This window comes from Cynocephalus volans, chromosome X (assembly GCF_027409185.1).
Source record: "Cynocephalus volans isolate mCynVol1 chromosome X, mCynVol1.pri, whole genome shotgun sequence".
NCBI classification, from domain to species: Eukaryota; Metazoa; Chordata; class Mammalia; order Dermoptera; family Cynocephalidae; genus Cynocephalus; species Cynocephalus volans.
Genome location: NC_084478.1, coordinates 116,195,578 through 116,211,186, shown reverse-complemented (window position 1 = coordinate 116,211,186; position 15,609 = coordinate 116,195,578). Strand labels below are relative to the sequence as shown.

The window sequence follows — 15,609 nt, the reverse complement described above, 5'->3', positions numbered from 1 at the left end:
CCTGACTTAATCTGCTGACCACCAAGGAGCAGATGACTCCTCTAAACTCTTTCAAGGACAGATGCTTACTTATGCCCAAGGTATGTTTTTAAGTTCTAGAATAGGAAATCTGGGGAGGTCCCTTCCTTCCACCATCATTTATTTGAGTTTCAACTAGGCATCAAGCATATGTGGCAATTAGGCTCTAGACCTAACTGTACATGTTTACTCTATTTCAGGTGACTTTTTCCATTGCTTGAAATGGTTGCCTTGAATCTTTTCCCATTCCTTTTTCTGTCCTCACTATGGGCAAATGGCAATGTGGGAGTAGGTGATTGATGGTAGGGGTGTAGTGAAGACCTCATGAAGATCAAGGCAAACTCATTTATTCTGGAAATCCAGTTTATTGTCTTACCTCGTTAGTATTATGTTTAACAAAGTGGTGTTACATAACAGGAACATATAATGAAGCAACCCCACCTTTCCAATATACCTATTACCCAGTTTTACCTTTGCATTGGGTGTCATAGTAGCTACTGAGCTAAATATTAGGTCTCGCTATCAAGTGGTGAAGGGAAGAATGAAAAAACATGATGAAAATCATTTTATTTGGTGAAATGTGAAAGAACTCCAACGAACAGCCAATAACCAACTTCTGTGGTGAAGGGACTATAAGATCATTATTATGCTGATAAAAGTAAGAGTAAGAATAGCTTACATTTTAATGACTGCCAGTCACTGTGCTAGGTGCATTATTATCTCAAAGCCAGAAGAAATACTAGAGATTATCTAGTCTAATACATTTAATTTACAGTTGAGGAATTGGCCCCTGAAAAGCCAAGTGGCATGTTTAGTGTCAGTTAGTGGGAGAATCAGGTTGCCAACTCCCACTGTGCCACCCTAAAAGGTTGGGGTCTCTTTCTTAATACTTCATAACTGTGGTCTGTGTACACTGCTCTTTGTGAAATTGCTTATTTTTTAATTGTACCATTAAAAACAAGTTCCGATCCGTTTTCTTTTTGCTAATATGGCCTCACATGGCCAAATCCTAAATATTCCTCTAATTCAAATGATGACCCATAAGCTATGAGACTAGCAGCTAAAGGTGAAGTGGGGACTACCTTTTCTAACCCTATGGGGGGAGAAAAAAAGGAAAAGCAGAAATTATCTCTCCTAAAAGGAGAGAAAGATAAAACCCACGATTTCAAGTGAGTTTTCTACTGGCAGGAGGTAGGAAAGAGTGGGAGGCTAGGCATCTAATTAGAAGAAAAAGGAAAGAAAAAGGGCTACAATGTGGAGTGTGCGACTTAGCCTTCATTTCAACGTGCACAAACCTCAGCAGACAGCTGGAAACCTGCCAGGCAACGAAGTCTTGGAAACAAGCTGGAAGACATTTGAGAGACTTTAACCAAAACAAACACCAGCAGGGGATGTGGTTGGCAGTACTGAAAAAGCAAAGGACTCTATGAGTCACTCTGACATTAATTTTTAATGGTATCATGCTTCCATTTTGTTGTACAGGTTATTTATACAGCATTTGATACTGTCTAATATATATATATATATATATATATATATATATATATATGTACACCCATATATAATATATATACATGTATATAATATATATGCTAAATATGCACATATGTTCTTTACCTAAATAATATAACATTATATATATTAGAAAATAAAGAATAGAAAAAAACATAAAATAGAACAAAAACACCCCAAATCACTATTCTACCCGTTTAATTCATCAGTTTTCATCTGTGTCTTAATGTAGCTGTAATTAGTGTATATGTATAATAAGAAATATTTAACATCTTAAGCATAGTTCTTTACTGCTAGGTAACTTCATAAACATTGCTTTACAGAAGAATGATATATTGACTGGGTATAAGGTACTTTACTTCCATCTTACCTTTTTACTATTTAGGGTGTTGCTGAATTTTTAAAAAAATAATGGCAACAACAACGAAAGCAATAACGGTCATTTTAATAGGTATATATCATGTGTCGAGCATAAATATAGTTTCAAACTTTTAACAAATTTTGCAAGATAGGTATTATTAGCTCCATTTTATAAATAAGGAAATTTATACTCAAAGGTTAAGTGACTTGCTCAAGGTCACAGCTAATTAACGACCAACTAAACATTGAATCAGGTCTGTCTGGTTCAAAGCAGGCCCTCTTTTCACTACAATATGCTTCCTTTCTCCTGCAGTGAATATCTGTATGCTTGTTCTATATCTGGGATGTTAATCTTAGATTTCGAAAAGTGGAATTATTGGTGTAAAGAGGATGAACATTTTAAAAGCATTTATTACATACTCCAGATTGTTTTCCACAAGGGTGGTGTTAACGTACAGCGCCAATATCCCAATCCTTTTTACAGAAGGAAATTAATGTGAGGAAGAAAAAAAGAGGTCAAATCAATGAGTGACAGAGGGAAATCTTTCTGGTGTAAATAAAGTTACCGTAAGCATCTACCTTCTATAACACAGAGGTTTCTATTTTGAAAGGTTTTCTACTTTCTTAGGAATCTTAAATGTGTACAGGACCTAGCATATGGTAGATGCTTCATGAAGATTCAGTTAAGAGGAATTGACCTGGGCTTCTCAATTCTGATGAGGATATGAAAGCTAGAAAGAATGTCACTCCCACCCTAACAAGAAAAAGCTGAATAATCTACAAAATCATAACTTTTCTTGAATCCAGAGAGAAGTCTGAAGGCAACCAAGTAACCCAAAGTCTGAAGAAAAAAAAGCACCCACAAGGAGAGCCAGGACATGAGCACTGGCTCATTTGTGGCTGCAGGGGGGAGACAAGGTCACCATAGAGGCAGTATAAAGAATTCAGCTAATCTTTTCAATTAATTACTAAAGGCCAAGTGTGGGCTAGCATGAGAGTACAGAACACCTGGGAGCTGCAGACACAAGAATTTACATACACTAATGGGCTCTTCTCCACAGATTTATGGTACAGACCTAGTAGAGAGGAGAAGGTACACAGTAGAAAAGGCAAAAAACCAGGTCCAGTTCCTTTCCCCCTAATGAATAAATATCTTAAGCCCTAGGGGAAGGGCAGGAAACCCTATTCACCCCAGAGTACAGATAAAGACCTACTGCAACTGGGCAAAGGTAAAAAAATAAAAAAAATAATGCCTTCTACTTCTGGTGGAGGGCAATAATTAGTTCTGAGCCCAAACAATTAGAAGTGTCTTACCATTAAGAGAGGAGCAGGATAACTAAGAAATTCTCACTCTCATGACCCAGAGGCATAGGATCTGCTAAGACTGAGCTGAGGTTGAATCAGAAAAACAGAGAACTCCTCCCTGCACCTACATCACCAGGATAACAAGCACATAAAGAAACGCATTAGCAGTATGTCACTAGGGGAGGAAAAATACCAAGGAGCAAATATCAGTGCTGCAGACTTCAGAAACTATGCAAACCAGGGGACAGTGGAATGGCATATTTAAAGGGATGAAAGAAAAAACAATTGTCAACCCATAATTCTATACCCAGTGTAAATATCTTTCAAAAAATAAAGGAGAAATACTTTTCACACAAAGGCAGATAATTAATTACCAGAAGCCCTGGACTACAAGAAATGTTAGAGGAAGTTCTTCAGTCTTAAGTTCTTTATACCAGACAGAAACTTGGATCTACGCCAAGAAATGAAGATTTCTGAAATGGCTACAATGAAGATAAATATAAAGGACTTTTTCCTTATTTTTAATTGATCTAAAAGATCACTGGCTATCTAAATAAAAAATAGTCATAGTGAGTATAAGGAAAAGAGTAAGTATAGTAAAAAAGTACAGTAATATTATGGGTTTATATCAATATGTAAAAGAAAATGTGTGATAACTATAGCACACCTTTTGGGACAACACACAGTGAAGCAGTAGAATATCCTTTGAACATTGTGATTAATTTAAGATGTATGTTTAAAATCTTGACTGTGGTGGTAGTTATATGACTCTGTGTGCTTGTCCAAATCATTAAAAATGTACACTTTAGAAAGAGTAAATTTTACCAAATATATACTACACCTCAGTAAACTCTGAGTTTTAAAAAAGGGAGCTCTCATGCACAACTTACCTTTTTATTTAGCCTCTTGAATTTTCTTCCTTTGATAGCATCACACTTCTGATGAATGATGATGAGACATCATCTGTTTGTGTTGTTTAATCTTATCTTTGCTTCTTACCTTACATGACTCTAAGGTTTTTATTTCTAACATCTGGTGGCGGAGAAGGCTCTACACCTTTAAATCAGAAGAAGTATACATACACACACACACACACACACTGACACACACGCCCCTCACGAGTTAAAATGTGTACAGAGCCATAGAGACTGTAAATGCGTCATAAAGAAGAGAAACTGCTTCTGTGTATCAGGTGTAAGTACCTGTATATAAGGTGGGAAAACTGATCTAGATTACACAAATGTTAACCAGTTATTCAGGATGGGATTCAATTGAGGTAGCATAAATAATATATTTGGGTCTGTATCATGTCACTGTCTATAGTTTATTGGTTATGTTAGTGGGTAAGGTCAAAACAGTTTGAAAAAATTTTGTCGTGAATACTGGCATTCTTTCTGTTCCCGATGCTAACCAAGGTTCTTTCTGCTTTTAGGACCTGTCCACATGCTATTCCTACTATTCAACTTCTACGCTACAGGCACATTTGTGCAAAGTTTTAAAAGCATGTCCCCACTCCAACCTGGGTAGAAGAATTAGAAAAGCAGCCCCTTCGGGCAGATGTAGCCCCAAAGTTGCAAGGTTTAGCAAGCAGACGTCACCCTTGTCTGAACTAGAAAGAAACCTCTTCCTCTGAACCTTTACCAGGACACCTCTACACAACCCATATTTAGAGGACGTGTGATCAGTCTACAGTAATCTGTGATCAGCCTAGGGACAGTATTCTGGATTCTGAGGGACAGGACTGGGAAAGAGTAATACTGCATTTTATAGAAACTTATACAATATTGAGAAAAATGTTAAATCCCTATATTAGAGAGTGGGGGAAGGGTACCTGACCAAGGTGATCGGGCTACTAAAGCACCTCCATCCCTCATCCAGCCCTCAACACTGACCCTGCCTCTACCTAGAATGCATTAACATCATCTTCCACAACCCCACTTTTGCTTGGTCACCTCATATTTATTCTCCTGGTATCAGTTTAACTGTTATTTTCCAGGGACTGAGAGGTCAACACTGACACTTTGATGTAAATTAAGCCTCCCTTTTTTGTATCACTAGGAGTTTATATCACTAGGAATTGTCTTACAGATCATATATTACAACCGAAATTATACAGTTATTTGTGTACTTATGTCATATATGTAGGTCCCCCAAGTCCCCTCCCCACACCTACACACACTTAATCACTTATACATTTTTAGACCACAAGCCCCATAAGAGCAGGAACCTTGTCTGTTTTGTTTATCAATTTATCCCCCAGAGACTGTCACAGAGCCTGACACATACTTAGTGCTTAATATATAATCTTTAAATAAATGCATAATTTTTCTTGTTAGATTCTTCAGCAAACTTTATGACACACGTGCACACTCATGTACACAATATGATATAGAATGTTATGAAAACTTTATTTTTTATTATATTCAGTTTAAAGTTGAATATGTGTAATTAGAATAGTATAGATGTATAATATAAATCAAGTGATATTTTTATTTAGGTACATCTTATTTGAATTAGTTTCCTTTTCCATTGGTGACTTTATTACTTTCCTGCTAATAACTTATAGGTCTTATCTTTGGTTGGTTGATTTACTATAGATTCACTGAGCTATCTTAATTTTAACTTGATTTATCACTCAAAGTGAAATGCTATGTCTTGGAATTATTTGATTTGCAGTGTGGGGGTTCGACTCACAATTATTGTTATTAGAAAACAAATAATCTAACTCCACTTACCAAATAGATTCTGCCATAAGTACCAAGGCCAATTGTTTTATCTAGTGAAAATATTCCAGTCGGATCCTGAAAAAAAGTAGAACAAAAACTGTCAATCTTCGAGGGAAAATAGGCATTTAATTACCTTAAATGGTATTTCCAAACTGCCTTGTTTCCTTAGAATTTACATGGGAAGACCCTAAGTGTCATTTACCAAAAGAAGATAGACATGTCACAATCTCCCTGGACTGAGTACAGTCATTTATAAAAAAGAAACAATGATATGGACATTAAGTAGTTGTGTAATTAAGTTATCATAAAACTGTAAAATGCACACAATTATGTAAAGCTGAGGAATATTCATGACTTAATTAGAAAAATAATTAAAATAGAAATAAGTTCATTTACTTGCTTTCGAAGTTCTCTCTTAATACCCATCTTCTGAGTGCTAACCAAACAGGAAAGTTTAACATACAGCAATGATGACTGGATATTGGATACAAAATCTAGACGACGTATTTATACTATAGCAACTCTTAAGAAAAAAATAGCATTTTAAATATGAATAACAAAGCAAAGTCATGGCATTAAAAGAGTCATTTTAAAAAAACTAGGCAGTGTTGTTTTTGTTTTTTTAAAGTTAATCTTTGTATCAGCTGAATACTTTTTCATGGCGCAAGCTGATATTTTCAGTGACTTAAGACTAAATGTGGTATCATAGGAAAGAAAACACAACATGTTTAGGGATAGAGTCCTAAGGCTTCCATGTTCACCCTCAAGCATTGTTTCCTTACCTTTAAATATGGGTATTCCTTTCTTGTTCACCACAAAACATGGTTCCTTGAATTTTATCACTGCTTGAACTTTTAGTCTAATAGTCTGTTTTGCTATTTTAGCAAATCTTAAATGAGGCATGAGTAGATGCCAATTTATAAACAAAATGGTAGGACATTGGCAAGTTCTTAGAAATTCACATGCCTTACAGAAAGCACATTTTAGACACACAAATTTTAATACTATTTGAAAACATTTTTATCATTGCGACAAATGTGAGCAAAACAGAGAAACTCCTGAGTACATGCAACATATATGAATAAAATTATAAACTTTTTTAAATGGGTGGGATATTTGTGTAATCTAGCAAAACTGTCATAGGAGAATGACATAGCCCTGGGATTACTTCAGTCAACAAATATTCAACTGAACAGTCATGAGGCTTCAGTTTTAGCCCCAGCTCTGCCATTAATTAACTATATGACTCCAGTTAAGTTATTTACTCTCTCTGGCGTTCAGTTTTCACATACATAAAATTAAGGTGTTGTTTTAGGTGATTTCCCAGCTTTAAAATTCTATAGAAAAAAATCAAATTCTACCATTCTAAAATACAGATATTTCCACAGGATTGATACAACCACTGTTAGACAAAGCAGCAGCCCACTTTCTCAAAATGATCATCAAAATTAACGTCACAATAGACACAGTCATCATTATAAGCAAATAGTTCAGGGCACATACTCCCAACGAAAATGTAAAAGTTATTTAAAAAGACAATTTTTAGTATTCAAGAAGTAAAAATAGATTTTTATAGTGTCCTTGACATTAAACGTATCACTTTTGTTATCACCATTGAAAGATTTAAGGAAAAAAAGTTACTTATGACAAGCTCGAAGACTTTATCACTTCAGCATATTTTTTTGAAGAATATCATAGAGGGATTCATTTTAGACATGATTAATTCTGGAGAAACAGCCTCTGGCCATCTGTCAAAAGAATCAAATATGTTAGCTAATTCCTATTGGTAAACCATTCTTTGTTACAGTCAAGGCTGCATTTTAGCTGGAAAAGATACCATATATAAGACAGCGACCGCATCGTCTGTACAACTTTTATTTCTGAATCTCTGAGCACAAACAGTCTTAAATATCTTTAATCCTTTTCCTAGCCCTCAATAACATCAGTACCTTGCTCAGATTTGAACTTGGGTATCTAATTACTCCAAAGAGACCCCAAGGAAATGGACTGGGATAACAAAACGCTTGTGGAAATTCACGGAGGCTTTATTTTATTTATATTCATGTTGTCAGGAAACATTTTCCTGCTCACAAATGACCACACCATCTTAATTCTCCTTATGCTCACAATTAATAAAAGAACGTTTTTTAAACTTCCTTTTTTCTTAAAGGCAGCTTAACTTAATATTCATGTATTCTAAGACTATACATAGTTTTAATTAGCTTTATGTAATATTTTTTGTTCCCCATCTGCATGCTATCTTTCAAGACTAAATGATTGTTAAATTGGGGGAAAATAAAGGGAGGGACTATGCTAATTACTAGGATAATTATACACGATTTCTTATATAATGTTTTCCACTTAGAGCAAGTTTTTCTGGGCACTCAAGGAAGGAAGAATTAAAGGAAAACGCTTTTCTTGGTCACTGTGACCAAGAGGTCCACAGTAGAAGGGCCTCCATATTTACCTGGTCCTCTCCTCTGCCCTGCTACCCCAAGATAAGAAAACCAGAAGAGGAAATACACTTGTATCTATGACTGCTATATCAATTTGGAGACTATTTGAGGATTTGGCATGCTTTGGTGTCCCATTTGGGTAAACAAAGTGGTCAGTAAAGAAGAAATTCTAATTTCTGAAGCTTTTCTCAAACAAAATTACTAAAAAATCTAAGTCTTAAAATATTTTTGAATCATATATTGTTAGACAAATACTTTATATTTTTGTTGTATCTTTCTATGTATCTAAATTATCTCTTGTAATTTAAAAGCCCTAGTTGGCTGCCCCCTGAAACCCAGAATTTGGGGCTCTGTTTTTGTCTTCTGAATTCAAGGGGAGGGGGAAAGAATGAGCACCTTGATGGCTAATTTTAATAAGGGCCTCGGGTGGGGGCAACAGGAAGAAAAAGAACCACTAGAAGGCAGTGTTTACTGGTGAAGGGACAGACTTTCAAAGCAGAGGCTGATCAATAGAACCAAATATGGCAGAGATTAAGGAGAAAAGGGAACAAATAAATGGCCATCATGAGTAACAAGACATTTCAAATTTAGGATAGTGAAGAAGGAGAGTGAGGAAATGTGTTCCAGTAGTCATGCAGCAAAAGGAAGGAAAGAGATTGCACAGTACCTAGAAGGAGAGAGCAAAGGCTTTCCTTTTTCTTTTATTTTTAATATTAGAAACAGCAATTTTATTAAAAAGGCTTATGGAGAAAAAAATCTGAAAATGGTGGATATGACGAGATAAGTGCCAGAGTGAATATCAGAGATAGTTGGAGGAATGGGCTTCATAATGTAAATGGAGTGTTGAGAGTTTTAAAATAAATTTCTTCCCCTAGACCAGTGCTTCTCAAGCTATGGAGTGCGTAGTCTAATTTTACATGAAAATCATCTGGGGAATTTTCTTAAAAATACAGATTCCTTGGGCATCTCATGGAATTACAAAATCAGAATTTCAGGGGAGGGTCCACAAAATCTCCAGATGATTTAATCTTATGCATTTACATATGAAAACCGCTGCTCTAGAAACTGGGGGAAAAAAAAACTGAGAAAATAAATTGAAGTAAAATGTCATGCTGAGGTGATGCTCTATATGTGATTAAGGATATGCTGAATATTTCAATCCCTGTAGACTTGAAGGTAAAACTACTTCTGAATAGGGCACTTAAGGGACTTGATAAAGAGGGAAGTTTCTCATGACTGAATGTGGAAAGCAGGGTTGGTCTCAATGGTGGGAGACTGGGAGAGCTGGCAGTTATATTTAAATATAAAACTAATGTAATTCAAATATAGTTTTGGTATCATGTGCTATTTCAGATCACCTCTGCCAATACTGTCCTCAAGGCATATCTAATCCTGACCCCAATATAGATTAGGACTACACATGGCAGTGTCAAATACCAAGGCCTCAGCCGTACTGGGCACAGAAGGCAAAAGGACAATCATAGTGAAAGACATGCCAGATTTGGAGATGAAGAAATAGTTGCCAGTCCCAAGGACTGAGTGATGCAGACATACTTGGAAAAAAAAAAAAAAAGATAGATAGATAGATAGGCACAAGCCCAGGTATCGCTGGCAGGCAAGGAGAAAAAAAATACATACATTTTACAAAGATATGTATAAAGACATAAGCCTTTGTAAGTCTCTTTTCAAATAGGAAGCTCAAACCACAAATCTTTGCACTTTCATTTTTGTTTTATAACATATAGAAAATATTTATTCAATAGAAAATCAGGAAAAAATACTGTAACCTATTAATTAACAAACATAATTGAGTTGATATATTATTCACTGGTAATTACACTGGCTTTCTTATTTTGTCTCTAACTTAAGGGCATTATGCAAAAAAAATTTTATAACTATATAAAGGTTAAATTTTCTTCATTTTAAAAGTTATATAATTATTCCTACTTTTCTACCTCCCCCTCTTTCATTCTTGCTTACTATTTTAGGTTTAAAATATCTATCTAGTAACAAAAATATCTATCTAGTAACAAAAATACCAAATTATCTTCTGCCACTTTCTTTAAATCCCAATTTGCTCAGCAAGCTAGCAGCCCTACAAAGGACATAATGTATCAATCTTAAACTAGACCCATGTTTAATTATTCTTCTGTACTCCACAAGGTTGTTTTTGCTCAATTTGAAAATCCAAGGTTTGAATCTCTCATTATTTGGCTGTTCTCAAATTGGTATATTTGGTATTGACAGATGCCAAATTTCTGATCTTCATATATGTCTTATTGAGTATAATTATCGCAAGGGATACACCCATATGCAGGTTTCTTTGCTTGCTTTATCATCTCTACTTTGCATCAAAATGCAAACTTCACAGCTAACTTAGATGTCTCCTCACCTCTTCATTTACTTTTACTTCTTCAAAGGTTAAGGAAATAAGCAATATAAAGAAATCCCAAATCACTAAAATATACCTCTGTGACTAAAGCAACAATGATTTTCGAATCTCCAAAAATTTGACATTAAAAGAAATTCTAAAGGGTGGGCTGCCCCTCTGTTAGATTTCTTAGGGATTGGATCTGCGTGTTCCGGCAGAGTTATGTATAATTTGCTCAGATTGTGAAAATCTTCACATGAGACAAAATGGCTCCTGTAGGAAATTTAGAAATTGTTAGAACCTGAGGACTTTATGTGACTTTCATACAGTCTGTAAAATGAGGCCAAGCATCAGTGTCCTGAGAATTTGTGACTTCCCCCTACTCTCCCTACATAAAAAACATTCACCTTTCTCCTCTCCCCATGTACCCCTTCTCTCCCCCCGCCCCCAGAAAACTAACATTCCATTGAATTGCAATGTAAAGATTGCAGCCTTCCCGCTGCTTATCTCCTGGGCAGTCATTAAATTCTTATGTCCGCCAGGTCAGTTAGCCTGGTCCATTTGCCCCCATTTTTTTTTTATTGGCAATAAAACCTTTTTTTAGCTTTCTCCTTGGGTTTGGAACCCCAACCCTATCTTTTCTATGAGGTCTTTCCCATTCCTTTCTTTAGTCATTTTTAGAGAGGAGTTTATTTCAGTTTGCCTATATGTACTATATGTAGTTCCATATATTTGCCCTAGTTTGCTTTTTTCTTTTCTTTTCTTTTTTTTTTTCCCTTTCCCCCACTATACACAGAGAATGTTGGAGGAGGGTAACATTTCATTCGTTAGTTTTACACTTTTGCTTGGTAGCAAATCTAGTCTGTATATGAAAGTTCTGTTCAGAAAGGTAACCACCAACAGTTGAGGCCTCCATATTCCAGAAATCTTACATATTTACACAAAAGGAAGGAATTCTGGGTGCATGCGGGGTGGAAAAAGATTTAATTTTAAAAAGTTCTGTGACCTTATTTTATGAAGCTGTATCAATAATCACAATGCTAATATCTGTAATTCAACATGTTTTTTATTGAGTATTTTTTTTTAATGGCTGAGAACACTTTGCTAAAATGTTACCCATGTGCATCACCTCTCCTCCCCATATACACCATTCTAGTGTAAAATTACATAGGCAAGGCTTTGGGAATGCCCCATTTTTGAGGGGAGCAGGTGTCTGTCACCATCAATAACACAATCTTTAAGTGCCAAATATGTATAAAATTAAGCCAGTGCGACTTTGAATAGTCCTATAACCTTAAGGTTAATATTTAGCTTTTCACAAAGCAAGCAGGCCATAGCCCTCAACTACAGTTGCCTGGAGATCATTCCAGCACGGTGCCTGCTTATTCCCTTTTGGAGAGTCCAGGGGCCCTTTGCATTCAAGAGAGGGTACGAGTGAAATGCCAATCTAAAAACGGAACTTGAAAAACGGATTTGGGTAGGATCCAATATCAGCCAGAAACCAGATGCCAATGAAATAAATGGCGCTGCTAAAATAATAAGTCTACTAATAACAATGGCGATAATAGCTCACCAATCAATTACAAACTCTGGAAGAAAAATGGGCATTCGGGAAAAGGAGAACTCACAAACGAAAACCAGTTGAAAAAGCTAAATCTGGTTAGATAGGGAGTGCAATGCTTTTCTAATTGGGGTGTGCAGAATTCACTTCTTCCCCAAACGGCGTCGAGTTCTTTCGCTCCCGCGACATTAAATTGGGAACATGTCCCTGGCAAGAATAAGAAGGTTTTAGAAAGTGCTATTAGAAAGTGAGAGAAGTGAAACTCCACCGCTTTAATTTTCTAGCCCATCGTCGCCTAAAAGTAAAGGCCACCAGCAAGTAGTCATCTCCGCTGGCAAGAGAAGCAAACGACAGGGCGGCGGGGTAACAGGGACGCGACGTCGCACTTTTTGGCCTTTCCTGGAGCCCCGCTAGGACAGGTACCAGAGCTTCGCTAGATAAAGCGAGCCAGATTAGAAAATGTCCTGCTGTTTAGGGTCCTCAGCACCCCACTGCCGCCTCTTCTCTCCCCCTTCCCCTCGCCATCCCATTCCTTTGCCTTTCCTTGAAGTTTGGCGCGGCCCCCGTGTCCAGGGGGCGCCTTTTCCACTCACCCGCTCCTGGCGTCCCCTCCCGCGCCCGCAGGACCCGTCGAAGTCCTGGCCTAGCCCGGCTTGAGGGCGTCCGCCTTCTCCCCTGGTGCTCAGAACCCACAGAAAGGTCTCACTTGGGGGCGACGGGCGTCCGTTACTCACCGGCAAGTGGCCCAGATCCGTGACCTCCTTGTCTCTCCAGCCCCCAGGTCCCGCCATGGCTTCGAGCCGGGCTGAACGGGAGCGGGCGACTGAGTTGGGCGTGCGCCGGTGGAAGCGGACGAGGAGTTTAAGGGGGGAGAAGGGAAGGAAGAGGGTGGAAGAGAGGAGTCGGGGATCGGGGTTTGTGGCGTGGGAGAAAGAGGAGGTGAAAGTGGAGGGAAAGAGCTGGGAGTGGAGGGAAGCCTGAGTTTGCGAGGCGGGAAAGCAAGTTTGGCTAAGGCGAGAGAAGAGCCTGAGCGGCCGTCCGGGAGTTGAAGAAGCTAGAGGGGTGCTCCGCGGCGAGAGTGCAGTGTCTGCCCCGGCAGGGTGCGCCTCTTTCAGGGTGGGGAGGGGGGCGGTGCAAGAAGAGGGGCCCCCGGGAGCAGCTCGAAGGGGATTGGTGCAGCGTCACGTCGCCAGGTGGGCAGCTGCGCGGCGGGGAGGCAGGCTGTGGGGGCCACCGGCCGAGGGAGGTGCTGAAGGACTATAACGGTTCGCGAGCCGGCCCCTCGCGGCCTTCCCCCACCCTCTCGCCCCCTCCCACGTCTACTGCTGCGCCCGCCGCCCCCGCCCCCGCCCCCGCTGGCGAGTGTTCCACAGGAAACTTTTTCGAGGCAGCTGCCAGCCCCGGAAAACCGGTCCCGCTCTGCGCCGCTCCCAGTCTGGGCCCCACAGCTCTGCCACAGTCCAAACAGCCCGCGCCCTCGTCTCCCCAAGAAACACTCGAAACTTTTTTAGTTGTCTATTTTCTCTTTCTGCTCCTCTGATTTTATTGCTCCACTTATTGCAAAGACTCATCGAGTTAGAAAAAGAAATTACTTGCCAGTGGCTTAGGGATCAGACCTAGACGAGCCATTTTTGAGCAGAAGAGGGTACTGAGTGAACCCCAGGGCTGCCACAGCTCGGCCTTCGAAAGCCACTAGCCTAGCCTAGGGCAGCTCAGAATGGACAAAGCTGTTGCGAAGTCCCTTCGAGGCGGGCTGCATCTTCTCTGGCCCCAGGCTAGTTGGTACCTCCCTGGCTGTTGCTCACTCGGAACCGCACCTGTTCACAGGTGCTTGGGGTTAAGACAGACTGACTGAGTCTCTGAAACCCCAGTTGCTCCGGATCCTTTTTGCAGACGCGTTTGCAATGTGCAGAGAAAGTTCTTGCGTTCTTCCCAGTCTCCAGCGTTCGGGCCAGGTTTCATTCATTCGCTCATTCATTGCAAAAAGTTTCCGGGCGTCCAGGCTGTTCGCCACCGTTTCCCCTCAAAGCACAGGGGGTCTGAGACACACAGATTAAAGAAATGTGACAAACTTGATTTAGCCTTGAGAAGTAAGGCGCCCCTTGAAGCATTTATGGGAAAGGGAGTCGGTGCGTAAAACTAACCGCATTCTAAGCTCTTGCAGTGCAAAGAGCACATTAGAAAATGTCCCGGAGCTGCTTACTTTCTCTGGAGCTCACAGACTGCGTTCTGCGCACACGAACTCCAGGGTCAGGACGTGAAGTGGGGGATTTGTTTCCTGTTTCTTTTTTAATTAAGAATGTTCTACCTCTTCTGAGAAGGTTTATACGAATAATTTTTCCCACTAACCTCGAGCTCACCATTTCTTACCCACTGTTCTGATGTTTGTAATTATTCTCTTTATGTATTGGTGAATTTTGTTTATTTCGTGTGAGTTTCAACGCACGAATTTGGCCTCTTTACATTCCTTAACCTCCAAGCTTCGGTGAGCTCTGTAATGGCCACAGCCTGTTTGAGGAAACGGGTCTCACTAAAGAAAATTCCCTGTTAACGGGTGCGGAGAAAGCCAACCACCACCTCCCCCCCAAAACAAACCTGGGTGTTCTGGATCGAATTTTCTCGTTAATTCAAATGTGAGATATACCATTAGAGAAATTACATTTTCCAAAAATTCAAATCTTGACAACTCCACTACACGAAATATTGCCCCTTTAAAACACAATTTAAGAATTCCTGGATGATCAGTAAAACTCTTCTGGCTCTTTCTAAGTGTGAGCCTGAAATTAACATTTCATAATGAGAGAAGGGCAGGTGAGCTAGTTAATAGAAAGATACACTTTTATATATACACCTAGTTTTTTAGAAATCAAGTCACGGAGTCATGAAATACAACACTGAACTGTGGAGAGAATCTTTACTAAAGGGAAGAAGTGTTCATAAGTTAAGACTTTTTTTTTTTTTTTTTTTTTTTTTTTAACAATGCGGTTTAGGGTGTAGGGAAATGCCCCGTGGCCCCCGATGGCAAAGACTGTTTTAGCCTGTCTAAGGGGCAAGTCCAGACCAGGCAAAAGAATCCAGGATAGATCATTGGGCTCTCTAGTTGCAAGGCTCTGTGGGAGGGTAGCGGCTTCATGACTCCATAGGGATTAGCCGCATACCCCTCTGACTTGGGGGAGGGGAAGAAAGGTGTTTGACCAGAACTTGACAGAGAACCTATACATTTTTTCTTATTATTATTTTCAAGGAAAAGGGAGGCATGAAAGAGCATGGAAACTTTGCTTTGCAAGTGGACATTATGGG

General features: G+C 39.1%; 1 protein-coding gene across 1 annotated transcript in view; it reads right to left on the bottom strand.

Moving 5' to 3' along the window:
* The window catches only part of NRK (Nik related kinase), a 135,537-nt gene extending 122,314 nt beyond the window's left edge, over nucleotides 1-13,223 (bottom strand). The window contains exons 1-2 of the mRNA XM_063084051.1: nucleotides 13,044-13,223; nucleotides 5,931-5,996 (exon numbers count right to left, since the gene is read on the bottom strand). Coding sequence (XP_062940121.1) covers nucleotides 5,931-5,996; nucleotides 13,044-13,100 — 123 coding nt within the window. The 5' untranslated portion in view covers nucleotides 13,101-13,223. The remainder of the gene's footprint in view (nucleotides 1-5,930; nucleotides 5,997-13,043) is intronic.
* Between the last annotated feature and the right edge of the window lie 2,386 nt (nucleotides 13,224-15,609).